This window comes from Diprion similis, chromosome 1 (genome assembly GCF_021155765.1).
Source record: "Diprion similis isolate iyDipSimi1 chromosome 1, iyDipSimi1.1, whole genome shotgun sequence".
NCBI classification, from domain to species: domain Eukaryota; kingdom Metazoa; phylum Arthropoda; class Insecta; order Hymenoptera; family Diprionidae; genus Diprion; species Diprion similis.
The window spans coordinates 5,126,247-5,154,125 of NC_060105.1; the positions used below are offsets into that span (position 1 = coordinate 5,126,247).

A 27,879-nucleotide genomic window follows, 5' to 3' on the forward strand; every position below is an offset into this window, starting at 1 on the left:
TTAATCACCAATTGCCTCCCATTCAAGTCTTTTTTTAAGCCTTAGCGCGATCGCTGCTACCAGTGCGGCACCTTTTCCACTTCCATCTTCTGCATGCATGAGCTTGAACTGTAAAACAAATAAACATTGCTAATTATACGTCCAATGAATGAGGGGATTATTTCTGTTAATGTGGCGAGAGGATTGCATACCTTGCATCCAGGTGCCAGAAGGTGAATGTACTGATTCATCCATCCCTCGAAACGAGGGTGATGCTTGTAAAGCGAACCGTCGACTGCGATGGTTGATTCTTCACGGTCGATTTTTTCCAATAATGTTGCAAGACCTGGTTGAAAATAATAAACGAAGAGTTCATAAAATGCTGCTAATGGACCGTGGTGATTTTATAAAAAGCAACAAATTTCAGCAAATAAAATCGACAAATAGTTCTTACATATGGAAACCAGGAGAGCAGCACGGTTCGATATAATTTCGCAAACGTATTGTACGATGGCAATGTCTTCTTCAGTGGCTGTCACACCGAATCTGGCCAAAACATCTCTTGTGTTGTTGCTGCCTCCATCGAGAGTATCTCTGCAAGTTTGAAACACCATTATAGGAGATGTGGTGAAAAAAAAAATATATTTCACTAGGTACGACCGTTTTTAATGTGATAAAAAGCTGATGAAAATCAGAGTTAATTTTTTCGAAATACCTATAGCAAGCAAATTGATGTCTATCGTGTTTTCGAAATGACATTAATAAGCATTGTCTGCACGTAGGAAATTATATTAAAGAAAAAACTCACTGTTCGATGTGAGACACCAGGTCAGTCGTGAGATTCCCAGGAGTGAGGAGAGCGCCGGGGGCATGTCCTTCGAATAGAAGTCCTTCTTTTGTCAGTTTAGCAAGTGTAATGCGGGTTAATTCTCCCAAATATTTACCAGATATATATTTCTCAAACCTATGTGACACAGTAAAATACAAAATGAATAAATATATAATGTATGCACATACATAAATATAGATGAAGTTTGTGATACGTGAACGATAAAAGTAGGTAATATCCTGGAAAATATTAACCCAGCGTAACGTGGACAAGATTGTTATTAGGAAAATTTAAAATTACCGTATATGTATAAAATGAAGCCCATGTCTCTACTCAACAAATTAGATTCGACGGAATTAGGTTAACGAATTGTTATAACATACTACACAGTACCGTGTGCAACGTTCGTGACATTCTCAACATATTTTTATTCGTACAATATTTTCCGGTTCAAATGTAACGTCAACTCGTGCGTGAAAACGAACAAGCGTAAGAACTGCGAATTGCAAATTTGTGCACCTTGTAGAACGAGAAGTACGTGAAGAATTTTATGTATAAACACGAATTCATACAATTAAAATTGAAATGTCGATATACTTACGTAAACGAACTGACCAGCAACGAGTTCGCGTCGTTTTCTCGGTCAAATTCAGTTTTGATAAAGTCCAATACTCCGTTGTCTCCAAACGCGCCCCATTCGATGTCGATTATTACCTAAAATAAGTAGACGTACAGATAAATAACAAACGTACAAAGCGCACAGGAAAATTCGTTGTTCACATAGTTCATTCATTAACTAATGATTGTTTAACAATCCGGGGATTTCAAATACATAAATAATAGTAAAACAAGCGAAACAACCAGCAGTTTGTTCAACGTAAAAGTTTGTTACGATATTTTCTTTCTTTTTCAAACGTTTATCGCTTTCTTAGAAGGTAAAATGAGACCTGAGATATATCGTATATCCCACAGACCCATGCATACTTGCATTATCAGGTAATTATACTGTTTATCGTGAAAATTCTGGAAAGGAATTGAAAGACACGGTGTATAGACCTGTCTGTTCTACGTTTTTTTTCAAACTATTTTCAAATTCATTGTCATATACAGTTAAAATGGAACGAAATTAACCGAGTTTACTTGCAATACGTGAGAAGCGGCCGTTATTATTCACGGGGTATGAAAATTGGATAATTACAGGTATTTCCGCATCAATATTAGAATCCCTACGACTACCTACACAACATCTAGACCCGGATGCGATATAACTATATTCTGCCCTGACGTCCACAACTGACAGGATAGGGTTCAGGGTGGGGTTATTATTGCGTACGCTTATAATCCATACCATGTTCAATATCGCATATTGTACGTTCCATTCTGCGAGTACGTAACCATGAACGATATAATCGGCGATAATGATACACAGCTTGTACCTTGTACATCGGCGCGCGAAAAAGCACCATCCTATCAGCCGTGTACAGGTATAATCGTCGCGTAAAACAGTAAATCGGAACAAAATATATGTATGCACAAATCCGCGAATCTGTCTGGCAAAACAAAATTGGCAGGTTTTTTAATAGTGATTAAAAATTTTCTTTTTTTCGTTTCTTTTTTGATTATATTGAAACGGCACGAAGGTTTTTCCGCTCGTTGTATCGACTTTCGGCTTCTCTTTCTCGTCTCGATTTCATAAAGAATTCGCACCTCTTTCTCGCCGTGTCTCTCCGTCTCCCAGTGCTGCACTTTGTCGGCTTTTTCGAGATAACAGGCGTTGCTTCCGGTTCCCAGGATCAAGCCGATAGCCGTGTTTTGGTCTTGCGAAGCACCTTGTATCAGAGTCCCCGTCGTGTCGTTGAGCACAGCGACAACGTTCACTTTCGTGTCTCCCCGTCTCTCGAGGGCTTCGCGAAGCAGTAATACGGCGTCTTTGTTCACCACGTTTTGGCAGTTGAAAGTCTTGGTCCACGTAACGAGAATCCCGACTTCCAGGGAGTGTTGGATCATTGGAAAGGAGAATGTGAAACCTGCGGTGGATCGACAATGACGTTTATTAATTGCTCTGCGATGGTCAGAAATTAGATTTAAAATAATTGGAAACTTCTACTCACCCAGGGGAAGTTCGATGTCCTGGACACCCTGTCCGATTACGAAGTCACTGACGCACTCCGCGAGGTAATCGAACAACGCGATTCCGCACCCAACTCGGAGATCAGCCCCGATGTGATACCTCTTGACGTCTTCCTTCACCACGACTCCGTTCTCCAGTTCCAAAAGAATTACACGGAAATTGGTACCGCCAAGGTCCAACGCCAGGAACAAACCCGACTCTGCGAAATGTCAAAAAAGAAAGCATTATGTCTTATACGATCTTGAATTTAATTAAATTAAATTTTTCTTATTCTTTTGATTGTTTTTTTTAATTTCTTCTTTTTCTTATATACGTATACACGGAGATAAATAGTATCGCAAGTACAGCGATCAATTAATGATACCTCAGTTTCGGTGCATAATTTAAGTATAGAGAGGAAAATAAATTAAGAAACAGATTTGACTGCAGTTTTGAATCTGCAATCTAAACATCAATCAAGATTATAGACTTTCACGATAAAACTGCATCGTAAGGGATACGAGAAACAGCCATTCAGCAGCAACGTGAAAGCATAATAAGTTCGTGTGAAAAACTGGACTGCACTGTCAGCCAGCGGCCTTTGAAAATCCTGAAATCAAGCCTCGCACCGCGCGCTGCAGAGAGTAACGGCGGAACTTGTTGTTCGATTAATGTTTACTCAGCTTTATCAAAGTTTGAAATCGATTTTTTCCAACAACCCGTCAATGTTTGTTATATTAGAACCTAGCGAATAGTTTTCCAAGTACGCCAACGTCCCGAGAAGTGTTATACATATTAACGGCTGTTTTTCGAAATTGCTAATTATTTATTAATTCAAGGGTATAATACACGCGGGGATAAATTATACATAATCGCGAGATTGAAAAACGATGTTAATTTCATTTATAATGATTTATCTGTACATTTACGACACTATGCAACCGTAATAAATATGGCGTGCGTGTTATTATTATATACAATAAACGACATAATTTCGCGATATTAACTGGTACGTTATAATACTTCCAGTTTAGCACCATTTTTTTTTTTTTTTTTTTTTCAATCATTCTTTCTTTATCTTCATGTTTCAGCTCGATTGTGTAACAATTGTCGCTTATTTAGTTTTTTTTTTTTTTTTTTTTTTTGCCGATTAGTTTTAACATTATTAATTAACGCAAAAACTTTTATCTATCCGTTCGGTTTTTTTTGCTTTCTTATCTATCAGAGCGATAAACTTTTCGCTTAATTAGTTTTACGCATTTTCTTTCCAGCTTAACTTACCCGTGCCATCGGGCAGCTCAGGGATGTATGTGTTCTCCATTTGCAGCGACGAGGGTCGTTGACGTATTCCATTTTCAACCTCGGACAAAAACACGGCCTGAATCTTCCGCGCTGTAGCCGCCGAAAATCTCATCTGGGCGAGCCGATTTTCGATCTGAAAATTCAAATTCACTCGTTGAATATTGTACGTATACGTATATATACGTATAATATCTGCAGCGTGCAAAAATCCCGTTGAAATGCTGCAAAGTTTGCATTGCAAACGAGAAGAAGAAAGGGAGAAAAGAAATAAGAAAAAACAATCAATCTCAATACATGGATAAAATATTATCCTCCTGTCTGTAAGCGAATTACGTAAGAGCTACGGGTGTGTTTAAATTTAAAGTTTAGAAATTTTTTAGAGGTAAATAGATTCTTTTTTTTTCACGAAAAACGTTTTTAGCAGCAAGTGATAACAAGTAACGATTGCTTAGAATAGATGCTGATGCATTACAAATTCTGTCGCATTGTGACGTGAATATCCTTGTATTACAAAATCACGAAATGCAGACGTGACGCGTGTTACAATCACGTAATATAACGTCGCAGCTCGATCCCTGCATGCATTGCACCGATCAGAAATTTCACGTACCGTAAGAAGGTCTTCTGGTCACTATATGTAAGAATAAGTAAGTAATTGGAGTAAATTAAATAGCCACGGAGGTTAAACCTATACTCGGTGTTTAATACCTACTGTAGTAAAAAGTATAATTTGCTGAACCAGACTCAATTCGCGCACGATCGTTGCAGCAGCTTACAAGTAACATAAGTTATGTAGTTTGCAAAGGCGAGGACCGTCTTCCGATTCTAGAACGATCTTTTGCCATTACATATATACGTTATACTTGTATGTATAGGTATACGTTGGCAGTGTTGCGAAATCAGTTCAGTCATTGCCATAAGAAACGGAATCGTATATCATACATCATACGGATGAAAGTTGATGATCTCGATGAAGAAGAATTTTATTTGCGAACTTCATTTCAATTGAACATTTACGAAGGGATAAAAAAAAAAGACACAGGAGACTCTATAGATCCATTATACACTATATTATCGGTAAATTGTATCTAGATGATAAAATGAAAATTATCGTATAATTTGACGATTTATAAAAGATTATTGAATTTCTGCAGTGCTTTATGGAGTCTGCACAGTGCACAGTATTAAAAATCAATAATTTTCTTGCCAATTTATCACAACATGCAGAACGCTCGACTCAAGTGTTTACTCAAATTTTTACAATTATTACGGAATTATTAGATTTCATCTTGTTTGAAAAACTGTTTCTTCACTGAATTTTCTCTTTTTCAGCATTTTAAGATAATTAGAAATAAATAATCGATATCAAAGCTCTTTTTCGTAATATCAGCCTCTGTGTTTTTTGTTTTTAATTCATTCATTCATTTATTTATTTTTAATGCATTATTGGAAAAAAAAACACAGTTATAGTTTACGAATGTAATAATAATTTCCGAAAATATAATGCAATCGAAGAAAGAGTTCCTTGGCTGGGATCAGTTATTGCGTGCAGTGCACGTCCTCGAAAGAAATATTGAGACAAGTTATTGTTAGACAGGAATATAAATGCCTTCGTCGAGTTGTTCTTACGAGACAAGACGAGACGAGACGAGACGAAACAAGACGTAAGTAGGTATTACAAGCGGGTGAAACAATTTGCATGCCTGATGAGATTGGCGGGTCGGCATTGCCTGCGCCTGCACTCTCATCGATTCTTCTGCTATATCCTTAAACACGCTCTCGCACACACACACACACACACACAGAGAGAAAACGACACGTAAGTGTATTCTCTTTACACGATCCGATCCCTCCTTCTCCAGTTTGTAGAAAAGAAAAAAAGAAAATTTTCCAAGCGTGATGTACTCGATTACCTACTCGTTAAACGTACGTATCTACATACATATTGTTGTATATATATATATTAAATATATGTATATATGTATGTATATCTCGTGTACGTTAAACGGCGAATACCAGATAAATCAAGAACGAATAGAGAGCAATTAAGTCTTGACCTATACATTATCGTTTGTGGACGTGTTTGAAATACACTTTTCGTATTCCTGCAGCGAATTGTGAATGTATGTACGTGTATGTGTAAACGGTAAGAAAAACTTCCAGGAGGCCGATTCTATGATTTATATACCGAGATAAAAACTGTTTTACAATGATAACGATCGGTTCGATAAATATAAATTGACAAATATAAGACAAGTATATTATACAAATATTTAATCGGAAACTGCTGAGAACTGTTATTTGTTCATTTTTGATGGACTTACGTATAATATATACGTACTATATTGTGTAACCTGCGCAAATTTTCTCAACGATCAATATATCCGGATAATAGATACTAGATATATGACGATAAAAAGTTTTCAACCGAGATAACGAACACCGTTGCAGATTTTCAGAACGGAACAAAATTTTTATTTTTTGTTTTCTTTTTTTCCAATTGTAACGTTATAATATACCGAATTCGTATGGGTCAGAATTAATTACGTTATAAATACGTATTTGTGGTGTAAAAAAAAATATCAGATTAAAATTTATCGAGTACATAATATTACGTGTCTACTTTATACGCGTAAAAATTCGTGATTAGTATCACGTCCAACTATATTATCTATGTATATTCAATATATATGTATACATATACTGGTGAATTTAGGTGATTGGAAAAAAACTGTCTGTTCTGAATCAGGATCATTTAAAATCGCGTAACCGCGGTCACATTTTTATTTCCTAAATTGAATGAACAACAATCAAGAAGCTATAAAGAAATGGAAAAGAAAAACGAAAGAAGAATCTTTCTCTACTCCGATCGAATCGACGTTTGTCCACCCCCTTTATTTATTTTTTTGTTCTTTTTTTTCTTATTTCATTACGGTCAATTATTATTACGAACTAATTGTAGAGAATATGGTGTAAAAATTAATTGGTTCCCAATTTTTTTTTTGTACGATAGATGAAATAACAATAATAACAATAATAATAATAATAATACGGTTACTCGATGCTCAACGATATTGGGAATATTATGTACAACGATTGTAAGGAATTATTGCTGTCGCGATTATGAAAACTTGCGTAACTTTGTACGCTTACTCATTCAACGTGAGAAATAAACAAAACTATAGGCTTTTTGACGCGTAGTTTAAAAATAATTTACCCGTATTTCGTACAAACGATTGCACAATAAATACACACGATATAGATCGTCATGCATATACTTGTGTTAGAAATATTTTACGCATACAAAGTAGCCGGTAATTTTCTATGCTAGATACCAAAAAATTGTTCAACGTGTAAAGTTTAATTGCCACGGTGACGTGTTGTCTTACTAATTTGACAATCAACTCGATCTTCGTGATTCAAATTTCACGCTACAATTCCGAATAAATAATTTGTAACAAAACATATGAAAAAAAAGAAACTACCTTTATGTAGGTAGTACGTAAATAAATTTTATTACATCTATAACGCCAGTTTTACGATCGTGCGACGGGTCATGATTCGCCTGTAATCGTCCACCGGTCCTTCTAATTTGTCAACATCGTTTTGTTTTCATCACTTATTTGTTGTTTATAATTTGAGACTTTGTCACAATAATATGATATAATAACTGAAACGGCACGAAGATTAATCAAATATGAAATACCGTTTTAATCTATGACTACAAGTAGTAAAGATAATGGATATCATTTTGTCCTAAATTACGCGTCTTCGTGCGACTTGACTAATTGTTAATATTCTTGGAGAGAAAATTTCTCTCGAAAATTAGCGAATAAATTTAACGATCACGATATAGTTAAATCCCTGAAATATTCGGCGGTAAGAATAAAATAAAGAAAACAATTTACAAAATATTATTAATCGCTTCTTGAATACACTTGCATTAACGTAAATATTCACATGTCATATTATACGTACGTATACATGTAATAATGAGCTCGTTTCAGCTGAAGGAAATTAGAGAAACGTGACGCGTCAATTTGTGACCACCACAGAGGCTTGTCTCGAGTGGCAGTTCGCTATTGGACAGCTCACCATGGCCGATAAATATTTGCGGTATCGCGACACTCGAATTAACGAGGATAATAAATCAAAATGATAAAGTAAAAATTCTCACAAGTCTGCGATACGTTATTATTATTATTATTAATATTATTATTATTATTATTAATATTATTATTATTATTATCAACAATATTATTATATCATTATTATTGATATTTCCTTTCTTTTTCTTTTATCGTTTTTTTTTTTTTTTTTTTTTTCTTTTTGCACACTATCGATCGACAGAAAATATTTTTGCTAATTTTCGCGCCACCGTATGTAAAATTTTATAATCTATACAATTGATGGAATAATACAAGAACAATATTTACTATAACTGGGCTGATTTTTTTTTTTTTTCTAATTACTTTTTAAAAGCCTTTCAATCTTTTTTTTTTTAACCAAAAGCCTCGAACCGATTATATACATACCTTTTGTCTTCTGACATCATCCGTGAGAAGAAGAGGTGCAACTTGAATAGCTTCGTGAAGAGCTCGTTCTGTCGGTACCACCATGTTGGTTTCTCTCTTCGACCAAATCTGAAATACAAAATAATTCATCCGATTAAAACACGGAATACAAAAAAAAAAACAAAAACAGACAAGAAAACAAAAAAGAAGAAAAGGTACAAGGTAAGAAGAGATTAAATTTCGAACGAAAACGCAAGTCCTGAAACGAATGATGAATGTTCGAAACCACTTTCGATTAAACTTTGTACCGTAAGTACTTTTTTCGTAACCAAGATTTTTTATCCTTCAACGCCAGAGAGGGAGAGAGAGAAACGGTGCCAAGATTTAATGAAAAAAGAGTAAAGAAATACGAGTAAAAAAAAAAAAAATGTAAGAAACAAATGAAATGCTTGCATATGTAGATGTATTACAACGACAAGTATATTAAATTATTTGTGTACACATGTTGTACAAGAAATGATTATTGAGACGATAGCACTGATCTCGGGACTCGTGTTTGAAGATTAAAAACCGTAAAGAGATCTTAAGAGGGTCAACGTTTTAATTTCGGTGCAAAATTTATACGAAGAGTGACGTGCAAATTGTAAGTATTCGTCTGCTTTACACACACTTATACTTACACGACATCGACATGGACCAGTGAGAGGGGAAAAAAAGTTGCGATAAGGAAAACCGACAGTAATAAATTATGTCCGATCTTTGATACAAGCAAGCCGAGCTGATAGCGCGTGCGAATTCATTCGTGGCGATTACAGAAGTATGAAATCTAAACTAATCAAACGAAGCAAATTAACTAGCAAATATATTATTATTATATTACATATGGCAGAAAATTTTTCAATAAAATCAGAAATGTCGAGGGTTTTTTACGTTGGCCCGGTTCTATGATATAATATTGATAAAAAAATTTTGCAACTTTAATTTTTTTGCACAAAAACCGTACAGCAAATTGCGATTGAAATATTATCAGCCATTCTATGTATATCATATAAGATATCGGACAAGTTTCAAGAGCGGTCTTGTCAATTAGACTATTATACCTGTAATAATGGTTAAAAACTATATTAATCAACTGTGATAAATTGGCGAGGAGCGATAATTCTGTGCCTAGTATAAAATGTGAGAATCGTTTGTTGGAATATAAAAGCTTGAAGCATTTCGCATTGTAAAGATAGCAAAATTATTACGTTGATAAATTGTAAAATAAAAAATACGAGAAGTAGACAAATGTCAACTGATGAACCGCGACGGAATGTTGATAAAGATGACGTTAGACCGTTGTCAAAGGATTACTTAATGATCTTGCCGGTCGAAACTTTGAGATTAAATGCGATAATCCTTCCTTAGTCCAATAGAATTACGACCATGAAAGATCCATGCAGCAAAATAAGTGATGCGACCTGATCTACGATCCGATATAAATTATTTATCTAATAATTCGCAGCGACTTCGGAAAACAATCGGCATAAATTGTCTATTTTTTTTCGTCACGTTTCGCAAATCAGCGATAAAACGAAAGAAAGAAAAAATTTGAATTGGAGATATTTTCACCTCACGTTCTATAAGCACGTATATTCATTCTTTATAAGAATACGCGTCGATACGTTTTATGGAGACAAAACAAAAACAAGGGAAAAATAAGAAACACTAAAAAAACAACAACAACAAAGAAATGCTAAAAAAAACTAAAAAAAAAACTAAAAAAAAACTTGAACGATAACATAGAAATGTTTTCAACACCTAAGCATAACCAATTATTTTACCACCAATAATCGTACAATTTAATTAGTATCAAGTTTTACAATTTGATGCAGATTTATTCTGAGTATGAATAATTGTTCTTACGTAAATTTTTAATAAAAAACGTTTGTTGCACGATGTGATTGGGTAAAATGAAGGGTCTTGCCTCCACGAGATAACTATACAATAACTATGTTATACGTATGTATATATATATACACATACATACATAGACGTCTCGTGTATCGAGTTATCAAGATATGAAAGATTCGTTACTCAACAGTCATGCCGCAGCATGTTTTACGCGTTACGCACGTGATAGTAAAATTACATATATGTAGTACATACAGTACATATATACATATGACGTGGATAATGTCACGCGAGGTTATCGTTCGCGGGATAATCATTGGGTAGAATGTATGTAACAAGTATGCATAAAGTAGAAATGAGGAACGAAGTTAATATATATGTATATATTCGATTTGCAATTATCGCGAATAATGAAAACTAATTTAAAGCTAGTGTTAATTAGACGTAATTAGCTTTTATTTATTACACTTTAAATGACAATTTAACACTTCTTTTTCCATGCACACGCACGCTGGTATATGTTATATAGATACATATCAGTGTTTCTCTCGCATGGCATTAATTGGTGAAAAACTTGAACGACTCTTTTTATAATTACGTCTCACAAGCAGCCATGTCTCATCGTTACTCGCATATCAAATTTCTCCCGACGTTCATTAGAACGAAACATATGACAACAACAACAACAACGATAATAATAATAATAATAATAATAATAATATCTATAAAGTAATTATAATAATGAGAGGCAATCTGCAATTTTGCAAGACAATGATCATGCACTCTTGAAAATATTAACCGTGATAAAAGGCGTCGGAATTTTATATCCAGAATTCGAAATTTTAACAGTCCAATGTATACGAAAAAAATAAAAATAAAAAAAAAACCATACATATTTATAAATATGACAAGGTGCGCAGTAGACGCAGGCATAAAACGTAGGCTGCGGCGTTAATCGTCGAAAGAGAGAAAGACTCTGGTAATTATCATCGGGCAGAGCTGTACAAGGGCAAGGTTGATATTCGTTCCTCCACTATAATAAAAGTCACGGTGTTACAGCTGCGATATACCTACACTGCTTACACGCTATACCTACTATACCTACACACCATCCTGATTGCGAGTGAGCTTACACACACACACACACACACGCATACATACAGAGAATCGTACACGAGTACGTCGCGTTGCGTAACGCCATTGAATATTTCATCATTCGTGTATTCCTATACATACATATAATCCAGGATGATAATAATTTATTATTATACCGTGAATATATCGAATTTCAATTCTATACTTGCAATTATGTAATATCTTAGTGCGATAAAAGCACAATTACAGACACAGATTAGCAGAAAAGGGGAAAGTGAATTAACTGGCAAAAGAACGTTGAGCGAAAACAAAAAGAAGTGAGGGCAAAAAAAAAAAAGACGTGTCAATTAATTCAATATTCGTGTATAATGAGCAAAGTCAGGGGTGATTGAACGGTATAATAAATATGCGCGATTGTAGCGAAAATAAGAGACGATATTGAGAGCACGTATTGCTTCAGATTACAGTATGACTAGTTACGCTGATTGATAGTATAGACGTTGTAGTTTTAATTTAGGAACAGCTCGCGGTCTTCCGAATCCTTATTGCGAATAAACATTCGACCTTCGTTCAGCAAGAATCAATCGGGATTGTTCAACGAGTACAGAAAGAGAGGGGGAGGGGGGATAAACATTAGTGCTAAATTTTGAGATTCAGGGTCAAGTTGTTTATGTATAATATTTAACTGTAATTGAGAGTGCAGATACCGAGAAATAAGATAAGAGAAATGTTTAAATTTACCTCGCTTTTCTATAATAAAATGTAGAAAAATATGAATAAAATAACGACAAATCGACGGTCAACTCGCTGCAGTTTATACAAAATTATAAAGTACGTGCACGCTGTATGAAAGATTTCAACTAGTATATACCTAATACGTGTGATACGTCTCAGGAAATAATAGCTTGTAACTACTACGCATGTAATATATATATAACGCGTAATTACCGAATCCACACCATTCGTCATTCATACCGATTAGATTTGTCAAAGGGAACGCGTACATCTATATACATATATGTATAATGTGTATATATAAGTAAAATAACTGCAAGGGTGTGCATATAAAGATTTTCGTACATACGTTGTAATATAATGTGAGTGAAAAAAAACTTGGAATAACATGTTTTTCGAACATCGCGTGTGTGTGTGTACGTGTGTGTAGGTATGTATATACATATATTATAATTGTATATTATTTGTTCATCGAGACGCGAAAAACACAATTATTATTTCTTACAGGTCAATTGTTTCTAAAATTATATATAATTTGAACGTTAAAACGTGAGTCTCTCGTTAATCGTCAGACGTAACTGCAGTTACACGTCGTCGATATACGTGATATATTCTGTATAACGTATATTATTTCGTTACATTAAAAAAGCATTATACATAGATAATACTGTGTGTATTCATATTAACGTAGTTTCTATACCGCGGATTTATTATTATCGCAACGTCTTTTGCTTCTGCGCCTTATTATGCGTGTATGCATAATCGCGCGCGAAAGTCAAGAGGTGTGCGCACCTCGACCAATCAGATCCACGTCGTCGTCGTCTGCGGTCGTGCAAACCGTGTATAAACCGCGACGTCAACTTGATTGTGATTGCGAGTCTTGAATCCCCGAAGCACGTGGCCCCGCTGGCCTTTTACGCAACTAAATACTTACTACGTTCGTTCGTTCGTTCCCCGAAAGAAGAAAAACGCGATCATCGTCGCTGAACGATAGATATACTTATCCGTTCGGCAGCTATGAAAGATAAAAGTGGCTTTAATTAATCTTTATTTTATCGCAATCGCGTAAACTCGTGCGGCAAAAAAATAAAACTCCATGCATATATCACTTTTTATGTCATTAAAAAGAGAGAGAGAATTAAATTAAATTAAATTAATCTTACGAACTTCAAAATTCAAACGTACGAATTATTTTACTGGATTTGCGAAATAGTTTTCAATTTTTTTTTTTTGTCTGACGTACGTATTAAAACGCTCGTTTTTTTAATTCCAATTCTTAATTCACGCAGGCGTATTTGAATTTAAAACAAATATTTGTTCAGCGTGAACACGACTTGAATCTGATAATTTTTTTTAAGCAAATTCACTAGAATTATTACACGTCATGGATTTTTTTTTTTTTTTTTTATATTCCTTGTATGTATTCCTTGTATTTCACACGACGAAAAATTATATCCGCGGGCAGAAACGTTTTAATGTTTTTTCGTGCAAATTTTTTCACTGTGATTAATATAATACATGAATAATAAATAATATAGTTTCAACGGCGAGAGTGTTGAAATTTGCAAAACGTACTTCTTTCGGATTGAATTAAAATCGTCGAACAATTATTCGGTATAATTTGTTTTCACAGAGGAGTTGAAAGGAATGAAATTTGAATTTTTCTTTAAAAAAATCATGGGAGAATTTCATTTGTCGAGAGACATTAGAGACAAGTCTATAGAATAATAAAAGAATAGATAATTTTAACGTGAATTTAAGTCGCACCGAGACGACTTGAAGGGACGCAAAATGTCAGAATAATTATTACACTGACAAATGCAGCGAGTAGTATTGCAGAAATTGGCAATTTCGCGGACCTCCGCGTGTTAATTACGAAGAATAGGTACTTCGAACGTGGAATGTCTGATAAATGTTGCTTCGTGAAAATAGCAAAAACGTGAGAATGCAGCTTACAAAGCTCGTACGGTGGTAGACAGACTGGTTCTCTATTAAAATCAATTGAAAGGTGTAAACTTTAATTATAGAACAATTTAGCCAGTTGACCGAAGATGACAGTTCTAATTCGGAACGTGAAGTACGTGGCGTCGTCACCTTTCAATTGAATAATATAGATATATCTACATATAAATATATTCTCCAAATCAAAGAGCCTTAAAGAGTCTTTGGTATTAAATTTATAGAATATTAACTTTTCCTTTTTTCGCTGTCAAATTTCTAAGTAACAAAGAAAAAATGAATAAATAAACAAACAAACAACAATAATAATGCACATCGCAAGCGATAACAGAATTTTCTTCATATTTTCCGTTAACAATATGCAAAATATTGGAGAATCAGTACCAAGTAAATTATTATTACGCGTTCATCGTTTACCGAATTCTAGAAATTCCATGAATGAGAAAATGGTTTATCAATTATTTATCAGTAATTTTAACCTTTAACATCAACCACGTTACGGATATGCATGTATAATATATAATAATAATTATATAACGGCGATAGAAAATTCCGTCGGTTTACTTACACGTAAGACATTATGTACATAGCACATCATCGATTCGTACAATCGTGCACTGCATGCATACGCGTGTTTGGCATAAAAAGTCAATATCAGTAGCGACGTTGCTTTGCGTATATGAATACGTACACACACACACATGCACACCTACATACCCCATGCTTTTTGAGCCCCTTCTCTATCAGTTAGAATTGTCGTCGACCTTTCGTTTTTCTCAAGGTTTATAATACAGAGTTGCAAAAAATATTAATTAGCAATACAACGTTATTATACTTTGCGAAAAATTTGACACGTAGAATATAAAGAGAATGGAAGAGAGAAAAAAAAAAGAGAATTAGGAAGTATATGTATAATTTATATATAAGGTGAAACAAAAGGCACAAGGGTCATATTTTGCAGACTAAATCGCGGATTCCGATGGTAATCAACGAGACCCGATCTACAAACGGAAGTGCGTTTTAGAAGTGAATTTCAAACCCAGCCCTGCCAATTACAAAGTTTGTAGGTATAATACGCGTAGAAAAACGCTTAGAATTTATATTTTTTTTCAAGCTGATAATAATTAGCATATTCTTATGTACGGTTTAGAAATGGCTGATCGGTTATGTTAATTAAAACACAGCGTTAAGCTTGGTGTTAACGTAGGCAAATCTTATTCAAAATGTATTAGTTACACACTTACACACACACACGCTCCGCTGACTATCGAATATTGCAAGTAGGTAGTAGTTGCGCACACTGCACGCAGTAAATAAGTATTTATAGGGTAAAAGTATACATAAGCGTGTAAAATAATACAGAGAATATATATACTTATATTTATATGTATGTGTGATATCGGTTCAAGTTGCACGCCTGCAGAAAAAACAAATTGCGGTACATAAGAGAATTACTTAGATGATAACAAAAGCGAATACAGGTGCGCGCAAGGATGTATGTACCTACGTATGTACATTAATAATTAATACACGTTTCGGGCAGGCTGAGCAAAAAAGCGCGAGAATTAAATTTTGGAGAGGAAAGATAGAAAAAAAGTTGAAGAATGCAATCGCTCGGCTTAAATCAATATTAAAGGTTGGTTCTTGCCTGCATGCACCGTACGATACGTTATACATATTTGCATACTTGCATCGTGTACATAATATTGTATAAATAAATAATCATATAAATTCAAACCGGAGGCTGGACACGTGGATTGTTTACCCAAATCCTCCAACTTTATTGTAATATTACTGCGTGAAAATGTTTGCCTTACACGTGTCGGCATTTTACATATACCTACGCAGTATTTAAACGAAACAACATATACGCACGTGCGTGTATTCTGTATCTACATAGAATCGGGGATGCCATTGCATTGAATTGCATTGAATTGCATTGCATTGCATTGCATTGCATTGCATTGCATGCACCGGCAGTCAGCCCGTAATAACGCTTTACGTGGAGGTAAAACTGTACGTGTTTTATATACATACCACATTATGAATATTTGAATCTATATATGCACGAAATTCGCAAAACACGCGCACACGTGCTTTATATGTGTATGAAACATTACGGGGGTGGTAAATTTGTAGATGATAGAACAAGACACGAATGAATGAATGAATGAATGAATCGAAACTCACCGTGAATATAGTTTATTAGGTATATATATAACAGACGGGTGTTGTCTTCTTCTCCCTTCTTTGCGACAATCTTCCTTCTCTCTTTGTGCAGATTTTCTCCTTGTATTTCAATATAAAATTTTGTAGCTATTAGGTATTACGCTGATACATGTATACCGTGAATATTATCTTTCCTTCGTTTCTTCTTCTTATTTTTTACTCTTTCTTTTCGATTGTTTCTTCAGCTCGAAAGCTACTGCAGTGTTTCGTTCAAATATATACGATATATGTATGCATATGTGTGTACGCAGTACGTTGTACATACATGTAACAATAATATCAACTTATAAATGACCGACCACCGTCCTCGGAGATGAACGCGAAACTGACGAGCCTCCAGGTTTATGGCCTGCATCCACCGCGATCCCCACCGTCTTCTCGCAATCGGCGCGATACGTGATTCGCACATCGCCGCCGCCGCCGCCTCCGCTGCCGCCCTCGATCCCGTTTCCTTCCTCGCTGCCTCGCCGATTTCTCTCCCTCTCTACTATGCACACTCAATTCTCTCTCTCTCTCTCTGGCATGCATGTGCAAAAACCACATGATGGATGGATGGATAAATGGATGGGTAGACAAAAATTTTCGCACGACTTTTCAACGCTTAATGTATACGCGACGACAATTCCCCGCCAATGCGATATCGTTTTGCGTATCTACATTGTCTGCACGCATGAATGTGTGTGTGTGTGTATGTGTGTGTATGTTGCATGTACATACATACGTACGTTACACACAATTATCCGCGCCAAGCCTCTGGGTATGTATTTGAATAACGCGAGCACGTTTTACGCGTTTTTACCTGCGTGTTTTCCGTACACGAAGTACATACCAGTGTCCACGGCAGTCGAGCGATTCTGTTAACGCGCATGCGCGGAGTGCTGAAAGGATCACTTTTTAGTCCTAGTAGTTGAAAGTGGTCTGTTCCGTACTGCGCGCATGCGCTGTCGCGAACAAATCTGACCCTAACCTCAATTTCGTGCTTCGTGAAAAAACGCATTCATACTCTTGCTATGTATAAAAAATCGTGTGCGATGGAAGCAAACTCGGTCTTTTCACATCGCGCATCTGTAATATTCGTCGTCTTCGACTTCGTCGCTTGTGCGAACATTCAAATTACGTATCCTGAAACAATGCTGGAAGTCGATTTTGAAAATCTAGAGTCATTGTGGTGATAAAATTTGCATTTGACGGTAGTAAATTACTATAATTTTGTTTATAAATTTCATTAGCATTTTCTATCATCAAATCACCAATTTAAAATTTTGAAAAAAATATCATCGTGTTCCGAAATCAATTCTAACGAAACGGTAAAAATTTGAAAATGGAACTCAAACAGGCGCTGTATTTAAAATTTTTTTTAAAAAAGTGTGACATGTCGCGTACACGCAGAGTACGTTTACAGGGTCGATATGTAAAACGGATAATGCGTGGCACATGAATTAATTAATCAAGTACGTATGTTTTTATTTCTTGCACATATTTGCAACAGTCGACGTGTTAGCTAACGATGCAATTTTTACCTCGATTTTTCTGTTTTATCGTTGACGATGAGTGAATTAATCCCCGTACATTAAAGCCCCGCGTATCAGCTTCGCTTTCACGAAACTTCTCGAACAGATCTCGAAACGGATCTATATCCATACGATACATGTAAATCGACTTCAACATTATTTCATGTGTAAAATACGTCATTAATTATAATTTACTGTTCAATTTAACGCGTAATGAGCAATATAGCAGACGTATACCACCCTCCGCTATATATATATATATATTGTTATAATTACTTATTGTGTAATTATACGTTATATAGCTGGAGAAAATGTGTCAAAACTAAGTTTCCTTTTTCTTTTCCTTTTCTTCTTACTATTTTACATTCTTCCCGCACGCGCATTTGGAATTATAAATTGATGGGCGGGGATTTTTTTCTATCGTGTATATATATATATATATACAACAAGTTTTCGTAACGCTGCGATAATACTCTAATACATGCATTATACTAATCACTCATTATGCTCATCGGATATTATAATCTTTTTGGTCGATTTAAGTTCACACAACGTGCAGAGTGCAGACGCGAAGAGGGAGAAAGATTGTAGTTTATTATGTACGTAGAGGAATGTTTTTTCATTCTTCGTTTGTTTTTTACGTAACTCAACTTCTGCTTCCCCTTCTCCCCCCTCGGTGTTTCGTTGAAACCATGTGATATGCGGCTAATTTTTTTTATTTATTTATGTTTTTTCCATCAGAATATCAGAGTTTTAATTGACGGGTAACCTTTTGATAACCGTTTTACGCAGGCGCGTGTGTGCGTGCGTATTCTATATGCAAGATCCAAACCACCATATCTTTATCCTTTACAAGATTTCGTTTCTTTCGTATTTTGTATGATTATTATACGTATCAAGTTAAAAATGTAAAGTCACTTTACGTTACGCGGACAAGAAACAAACGCAGATAAGATTCTCGATCATTTTATCACACTCCTCTCTGATCTTGTAATATTAATTTCCAGGAAATATTATAGCGATGAATCGAGTACGAATTAGATGAGAAATAAATGAAGATTAATGTCGAAGAAAGAGGCGAAAAAGTGTAATAACAATAAATTTCAATAACATAAATGCAGAAAAAACACTCGGGGATCAAAGTCTTCAATGCCGCAGCTTCGTTCGCAATCAAACGTTGGAAAAAATAATAATTCGTGTCATCGATCGTACAAACGCATAAAAATTTTATGCAAAATAAAGGAAAACATAATACATATGATATAAAATCATATATTGAGAGAAAATATATAAAATTAATGTAATTGTCTGTAATGTTCGGAAATTCCAGATCAACGCCACGAACTCGACTTACAACCCTTTGACCTCGAAATATATACATCAGCCGTGATTTATGCGCGTTTTTTTTAAGCGGGAGTATAATTGCAAAATTGTTGTCTTATCTCTTGAAAACTTTTTTTCTAAAAAGCAGATTGAACTTGACGTTATAATTTGTGAATTTTCGTAATTCAGAATTGCTTTTTCTTTTTTCTCTTTGTTTTTTCATCTAGCCAGTTTATCTCACTTGTCCATTTTTTATCGATGAAAATAAAATTTCAGCGTACGCAGAAAATAGTTGTCCGTGCAAATGTTCATATCCATTAGGACCGGTTATACATACGGTGTCTCTTGTCTCGTGTAGTATACTCGAAAACTGTCGGTCTGTAAACATTTTACTGACAAATTAGGCAATCTGCATGTTTCGTTTAGCTTCAATTCAGGATACCGTCGATTCAGTGTGCTTAATTCCGAAATAGGAATTTCACAAAAGAGACTATTGAAAAATTGTAGAACGTATAATATATACGTAAATAATCTATAACGGGATTATTTTCAATTTTTCACAATATTTTTCACCGTGTCGGTATCGAGAAGCGATTTGCGTACTTGTTCGACGTTAATAATAAAGTGAACAAATATATTATCAAAATAAATTTTGTTTACGGAGCAGTGAAGCGATTTTTTCTGTGATTCGTAGCTGCAGTTCGTTTTTCACTTTATCCATCCATATCTTTTATAAACGCATCATAACTGCGCGTCTTTTTTCCTCTTCCTTCCGCGCTAATCGAGATACGTGCCTTTATTACCCGTGCTTACTTATATCTGGCTTTTACAACCCCTGCGATGTAATCTTACTTAATACGGAACGTGTAAAACTGCTGTCCCATAAATCATTCGTACGATCGTAATTGCACGATCAGCATCGTGTACGTGTAAATTGCACGAGAACGAATCCTTATTTTAACAAATGCAAAACATCAAAACGAAGTTCAATGTTACCCCAATATGTATATAAATGTTTATATTCATAAACCGAAGTGCCTCTTCGTGAAAAATCGTCGAGAAATCGCTTTTATCGGCCTCCTGACTGCGTCTGACCCCTCAAGTATGAGAAAAGGAAGCGTGACGCGCAAGTCGCTCAATCCTATCGCATGCAGCGTCAGATCCGCGGTTTGTCACCCCATCGGTCCACATATTGGCGCAACGCGACTTGCCTGAATGGAGTCTGATTGAATCAGCAAACCCGCTTTAAATATAGACACGGGATGCCCGGCTGCCCTCCTTGCACGCATCATCGGCTCGAATATCCCTTTTCCCTTTTTTCCACAACGGTGTTCGCACTTCGGACGTATCGCTGATTTCACGCGAAGCAGATATCACCGGCTGCCGTTGAATTTCATCCGCACCCTCACAGCCCGATTATAAATGTACCTATACTATATAGATTGTGAGATATAAAATAAACGAAAAACGGGTAAAATTTGCGATTTTTACTCCAGTCTTGATCCTTCGTTTTTATTTTCTTTCCTACATGCACTATACGTAGGTATAATGAAGAAGAAATAGGAAATTTGTTACAAGAATAACTTACCGATTCATGCACCGTGATCTTCAGAATTTTTCAACGATGAATTTACCGTCATTTTTCATCGCTTTATTGTTAGCTACACTTTAAACTAGCGTAGATGCAGAGATCAGGGATTTTCGCAGAAAGCCGGAGGTGGCAGAGACACGCGGGACCCGTGCAAGGAGCCGTTCGTATCGATTAGTCTGAAGTGAGGCGACGCCGACGTCACGCGCGGGTAAATTCGAACTTGGAAGATTAGCGGTGGGTACGGCAATTTGCAAGAGTATTCGCGAAGTTCGGGGTTAATTCGCACGCGACACTTTAACATCCAACCCGGTCGAATCTTGCTCGTAGGAAGACTAAAGCAGTCGCTGAAGTATCGAGGCAACCCTCGTATCAATTTATGGCTATTTCCATCCACGCGACCCATCGGACGATGTATTATTAACTGTGGAATATTTCTAACGGACGGCAGATGTGATTTTGGCCAATTTGCAGATCGCACTCGTATAGTGTAGGTAGGTATTATCGTACGCATACAGTATGTACAATCTGTCAATGATATCGATATGATATTGGATACAAGCGAACGAACCATTTAGTCGAGTGGATCTCATTGTTGCTAATAAAAGACATGATACGGTGACGATCACTCTAACAAAAATTGAGGAGTCGATTCTTGTCCTGGATACGAGATTCACTTCGATATTCCATAATTTTCTGCGTTTTTTTTTTTTTTTTTTTTTTTATAGCAAGGAACCTTAAGCGGTTTTACTTTTTTAATACAAGTCAGTCAGGTTTTTGCTAGAATCAAAATTTTGAAATTGATGAATAAATATTTTTCTCACAGTCGCTCTCTGTTTTGTTAATAAATTTCCAAAGTGTGAAAAAATCCCAAAGAATTGTTCAGATTTTGGATAAAATAACTCGGCTGTTTCTGATAAGCGATTTTTATACTTCGTGCGTGTATGTATAGTTATACATATGCATAGGCATATATACTGGCAAAGTGCGCGTGATGATTAGAGCGAAGTGGAATGATACACAATACACGATAAATCTTTGACCCTAGAGAAGAAATTGCATGTTATCAGTACTCAGGCTTCCGAGAGTATGAACTTTTGACATTGCCGAAGATCATTCGATTTCGAAAGGTTGTAAAGATGTTTCGTAGACTAATTATTACTTACGAAAACGACGCCGATATAATTCTAAATAATTATGTTACATCGATTCTTTTGATTGGTCATTTATTATCGTGATTTCCTCACGATTTCACAGCGTACATGCAGAAAGGTGCAAAAACATTTCCTCTACAACGGCATGAAAATTATAGATAATAATCATAATCACAAAATCAATGTAAGAGTAAAACGTATATTGGTCTATTTATACTTCTTACAAATACTATCGAAAGTCAAAATATTATGCTTGCAGCCTTGTTAAGGGATAACGAAGTCATACGGGAAACGTACGTCTGACATCCCGGCGACAATAAATTTAATCTGATATAGACGCGGTCATTATTTATATCGCTTCTGAGATCTGTTTCGCGTTGCCATGCTTCTGCCAGCGGACAGAAATATATTCGATATATTTGAAGTACCCTGACTAGTATTTCATCGTTACAAATTACCATTTGTAACATTTAACGCGTAAATCGAACCAATTGTTCTCGTCAAAAATATATCTCACTTTAGAAAGAGAGGAAAAAAAATATCAATTTTCGAATTATTTTTTTTTCAACATACCGTGCAAAAGAATCAAAATGCTTTGTACATCGGTTATATCGCACATTAAGAAAAAAAAACTTTCGTATGTAGTGTGTTTTTTACCTCCTCCTTCCAACTCAGTACTTGATCAATCCTCTCAAATCCGCGACTCCGAGAAAAGTTTCTGAGAAAAGCCTTCTTATTGTGAGTCATCATATTCCTTCGACATTCAGATAAACCGTGAAATTATAACGAATAGTCTCGACGGCAACTTTATTAGGCCAATTATTAATATTATCACCTTTTTATTCACTTAACCCATTAGATCAAAACTTCAAAACTAATTTCATACAAACAACAATAAACTTCCCACTCAACTGATTGACCATAATGTCTTCTAGAGAACTTTGCACAGAATGACTGGATCAGCAACGTTTGAAACGCGTCCAACAGTCTTTACAGGCATTCACTCACATTTGAGCAGGGTGTTGACATACTGATAGGAAGGACTACAATTTCTTGTTTGTAGGCATGTCAACTTATCTCTCCCAAACTTCTTAAGGTTTACCAATGTTTCCATAATTTTAGAAATCTTTTCACAACGCTACACGCTTTTGACATAGAGAAACAACAGAAGGGGTCAAGGAATTTCTTAAAAATTATTACCAGACACAAAATTTACCGAGGTTTGACCTTAGGCCAGACACAACAGATTCAAGCTATATGTAAGGTATACAGAGCTACAAATTATTACTACTTTTACCAAGTGTTTTAATAACTGATGTAATACCTCTTTTCTACAAGGCACCGTGCGGGATGAAGTAAACATAGGTCTATCGAAATTCACCAATGCTCCTTCTCTGAAGCGTTTCAAAATACTGGTATTGCTGTCTTTACTCGGGTAGAAGATCATCTCCGAGTTCTTCGTCGCCAAAGTCCTCGTCTTTCTTCCCTGCAGAAGTCATGGGGCGCATAGGCAGAGGACCGACAGGATCCGAATAAGAAGTATCTGTGAAAATTAGAGCTTGGATTTTGTCGTCTATTTAGGAGAAAGAAAACGAAAAGAACCAGTAAAACGAAGCTAAAAGTGTTTCCAGCGCGGAAAATTTTCACTTGCGTCGCAAGATTATCACTGCAACAATCAGCAGAGTGTTAAAGAAGACATATGCGAGCCAGGAATAGATTCTGTGGACGAGTTAGGTACATCTATCATCTAGTCAATCCATTAAGGTAATAATACAGGGCCATCAAACAGCGTGTATACATCATTCTGTTTAATATCAATCGCAACTGAAGCTGTGCAATGCTGCAATGATAATCATTACTTTGATAATGTTTGCGCGATACTAAGGCTTGCAGAATATTTTTAATATTATGTGTTTGAAAAGAAAATTTCGTAACGGAGTGTTTGATATCAAATTTTTTATACTAGTAGATAGAAGTCACGAGACGTGGTTACAGCGGAATATTCCAGAATCAACTATGGAAAGTTTTAGTCTAGTTTCAACTTGAAGAAATAATTTTGCCCAGACACACTGGAAATCAGTGCAGGATATGTGCTGTAATTAAAGTGGATAATCTGAAATATTTCTAGAGAATATGTTCAACGGATTTTTGCAAATACATAATACCAATTCAGAGGAATTAATACCGTTTTGACAATAGAAATAGATTTATACTGTACCTTTGGAAACAAAGTCCGATTCATTAGGAAAATGATAAATTGAGTAATGAAAAGACATCTGCATTCGAAGCGACTGCATAAAAATCTAAGCTCTCTATTCCATCAGACAATGATGACTAAAAAAGTAGGTTAAAATAGTAAACATCATGCTTGCTTGCTACCTCGAACGATTGTAATTTTTAGTAAATAACGACTAGCAAATGGTAGAATAAGTTGTGTGTCTTCCTTGAGTAACAAGATAACTTGAATATATTTACGGCCCGATAAATTATGTGTACATAGATATTTGGCTTTTGTACAAATCCCGTTAATCGGCTTGTTTTCGTATGACGTGAACAAGTATTTGGTTCGCTTGACACCTGTAAGATTAGGTTTAATAATCAAATAAAACAAATTACGTAAGTAATGGTGAGTTATAATTAATAAAAATCTTGTGTTTTTCCAGTTCCTCAGCTGTAAATAAATCAAACATATCGTTCAGATACCCCACTTAGGTGATAAATTTCAATGGAAAAATTGTATCCATTGAAATCGCAGTGTGTGCAAGAGAAATAGTAGATATAGGTATGCAACTCAATGTACGAGAAATCTAGACACACCAAAAACATTTCTGTATAAAATTCCGGAGTATTATAATATAATTTTTGTAATAACTGAAGCACCTAGACCATGTTTGTGCCAAAGTAGGTATATTAAACTTTGGTACGAGTTCTAAGATCACATTAAAAATTGCTTGAACCAACTTACAATTATCATCAATCAATATGCAATCTTTTTATTGATTGAAAAAGAACCTTTCTGGATTCTTGCTGGTTGTAGAATCGAAAATATGTTGATAGTTTAATAAGTAACCATCCACGTGAGACAAATGCAATTACATCTCAATAAGAAATTTCACAGTAATCCAGCTTTGCCGTTAAAAGAAAATATGTAAGCAAAAGATCATTGAGTAACTTACTGATATGCGTATTTGTCTCAGGTGTGAATTCCAGCGGACTTTCAAGCATGGCCAAACGATTCGCCCTAACCGCACCTCCGTTGTACAATCCTTGCTGATCGTTCCTCCCTGATGTAGGGCTGGTTTGATGCTCCGACCTGATGCTGAGCCCAGAACCAGCTCGTGAAGAAGTGCCACTGTTACTTCGCCGTGAGCCTGGATTCGGACAGGACGGTTTAAATTCGACCAATAAATTTAATTGAACATTTTGTTCAATATGATTGTTTAGGAATTGAAAAGTGACCGATATTAATAGCTCACCTGTAGTTCCAGGGCGACCTGAACCCTGTCTTTCCTTCAGCTCTTTAGCCTTTTCAGCTTTTTTAAGCTCAGCCGCATAGAGCTGTGCTTCTTTCAGACCCAAATCACTGCACAGTCGAACTAAGAACTTAAGACACTCGATATTTTCAGGAAATTTCTTATGGATGTCTTGATATTCTGTAAGAGCTTTGTGAAACTGGCCGGTTCTTCTTAAACATGCCGCAGCAAGTAGCCGCCATCTTGGTTGATCAGGTGCCAATTCAACGGCTCGTTCGAAGTATATTAGCGCTTTTTCTGCCACCTGAGAATCAACAATTGTCGGTGATGGAAATAAGAAAGTATGGAATAAAATGAAATATAGAAATATATAGGCACCTGCATCGATATAAAGTAGGAACCCAGCCAATCGATCACCTCAAAGTTTGCTGGATAATATCTATAAGACTGGAACAATGTTTCGGCAATTATTTATTCGCCAGCTTTTTTTTATTAATTGTTTCATTATTTAATCAACAGTGCCACCAAAGTGGACTCGTAATGATGTATAATTAATTCTTACATCACTGTAAAACTGATAGGCTTGCTGTTTGTCTCCCAACGTATCATACATCTCCCCTAGCTTTTGTAAAACACCAGGGTCAGATGGGATTATGCCAAGCAGCTGGTTGTACCTGCCAAAATTAACAAGTAGCGTTAATACAGATATTTCATACAAGCTGTTCCAAAAACCTATTGTGAAATGAAAAAGTACCATTCCGCCGCTTGATCGGTGTCATTTATGAGCTGATAGAGGTGTCCAAGCTGATATAACGTCTGGGGGTCATACCGAATAATATTCCGCAATTTCCAGAAACACTCCACGGCTTCCTCATAGGCGTGAAGCTTTTTATAAACTAATCCTGGATGAAAAGTATTCCGATGATAAGATGTTGCAACTCTGCTTTTTGAAGAATCAATAAGACAAGTAGAATTGGGTATAGAACAAACCAAGATTATAAAGAGCTTGAACGTGGCTTGCATCGCTGTCTAAAGCGCACAGTAAATATTCTCTTGCCCTCTCCAACTCTCCCTTCTTGATCGCACACGCTGATAAATTTACATATGCTGCTGCGTTGTAACTGTCTGCCTGACGAGCAGTTTCTGCACATCTTTCGGCCTGGTCGTATTCACCTTGCTGTAATGAGAAATGATATTCATGAAAGTAGATTGAACAAGATGCTAAAAAGATCTCAACTGCGTAATCAATGGGCGATATAAATGTATCATAATTTAAAATTACCAGAAAGTAAATGAATGATAGCATGGTAGATGCTGCACTGTTTGCACTGGTTTCACGATTCTCAAAGACTTTCAAAGTGTCTATGGCAAGCTGCGTTTCTCTGTTATGTAGAAATACCATAGCTTTGTTGATTTCAAGATCAGCTGCCAGTGGTCCATATGCAGACGATTTTATCATGTCAACGCACCTGATGAATTATAAATAAGGAGTAGGACTAGCAGGACATGACTTGAAGAGAGTAAATATTTCCCCTCCAACAATTCCATTTGCATTACATTTGATTGACACGTGAATCCAAAAGTTTACTCGGACTAAAATTATATACAGGTATAGTTTCTCACCAAGCAAATCCAGCTGACAGAGTATCTTCAATAACAGGCGCGATTAATTTTGCGGCAGTAAGAATAGTTTTCTCTGCTTCTTGTTTCATCTCTTTTTCCAGCTTTGATAGCTCGTCATTTTTAATCACTTCATTCAATATATTTGCCATGACATCTTCCTAAACATTGATTATACGTGTTGAAATAGGATTTCGATAGGAGTAAAAAAAATTCACACTTAATTTCTGCGAGATTATATTGTCAAGTGCAGCCGTTCTTGAACAGTACGTGAAGTTAGATCACATCTATTCAAAGATTTGGATAAATTCTACAAATATTGACTTCATCAACTTAATGTGCTCTAAGTTGTTCTTACACAAAAAATATTTTCTATGAACATTATAAAACATTGCGAAATTTTGATGTGTGACAGTTATCTATGGATCAACATTGACAAAAATTAAAGTGGTGCAAGAGACAAGCATTAAATATTGTTAGCGACATGAATTACGAGTTTTAATCTTTGCAAACGGGATGGTAAATTTCTATTAGGAGCCTGAGGGTGCGCGAAGCATGACACGAA

General features: G+C 35.7%; 2 protein-coding genes and 2 long non-coding RNA genes across 6 annotated transcripts in view; 2 read left to right on the forward strand and 2 right to left on the reverse strand.

The window, feature by feature from the left end:
- On the reverse strand, window positions 1-4,239 carry LOC124409083 (hexokinase type 2-like). Its single transcript, XM_046886477.1, has 8 exons — window positions 4,200-4,239; window positions 2,920-3,138; window positions 2,516-2,835; window positions 1,410-1,522; window positions 788-943; window positions 434-573; window positions 192-325; window positions 1-108 (listed from the first exon to the last, which is right to left on the reverse strand). Exons 1-8 carry the CDS (start codon window positions 4,237-4,239, stop codon window positions 1-3), a joined length of 1,230 nt encoding a protein of 409 aa, XP_046742433.1.
- LOC124405689 (intraflagellar transport protein 88 homolog) overlaps window positions 4,205-27,879 on the reverse strand; it is a 25,706-nt gene continuing 2,031 nt past the window's right edge. The window contains exons 7-17 of one of the 3 annotated variants that reach the window (XM_046880846.1): window positions 27,318-27,475; window positions 26,977-27,163; window positions 26,685-26,871; window positions 26,449-26,596; window positions 26,257-26,368; window positions 26,073-26,141; window positions 25,698-25,998; window positions 25,398-25,592; window positions 23,653-23,764; window positions 8,756-8,863; window positions 4,205-4,353 (exon numbers count right to left, since the gene is read on the reverse strand). In XM_046880846.1, the coding sequence (XP_046736802.1) occupies window positions 4,329-4,353; window positions 8,756-8,863; window positions 23,653-23,764; window positions 25,398-25,592; window positions 25,698-25,998; window positions 26,073-26,141; window positions 26,257-26,368; window positions 26,449-26,596; window positions 26,685-26,871; window positions 26,977-27,163; window positions 27,318-27,475 (1,602 nt within the window). In that variant the 3' untranslated portion in view covers window positions 4,205-4,328. Of the gene's footprint in view, window positions 4,354-8,755; window positions 8,864-23,545; window positions 23,765-25,397; window positions 25,593-25,697; window positions 25,999-26,072; window positions 26,142-26,256; window positions 26,369-26,448; window positions 26,597-26,684; window positions 26,872-26,976; window positions 27,164-27,317; window positions 27,476-27,879 lie in introns of those variants that run through there. The other 2 variants (XR_006929136.1, XM_046880978.1) reach the window with 2 other exon arrangements.
- Window positions 7,813-22,544, forward strand: LOC124405877. The gene is made up of 3 exons (XR_006929145.1): window positions 7,813-7,823; window positions 9,919-9,922; window positions 22,413-22,544. It is a non-coding gene; the product is annotated as an uncharacterized LOC124405877 (long non-coding RNA).
- Window positions 23,758-24,949, forward strand: LOC124405832. Its single transcript, XR_006929144.1, has 2 exons — window positions 23,758-23,985; window positions 24,885-24,949. It is a non-coding gene; the product is annotated as an uncharacterized LOC124405832 (long non-coding RNA).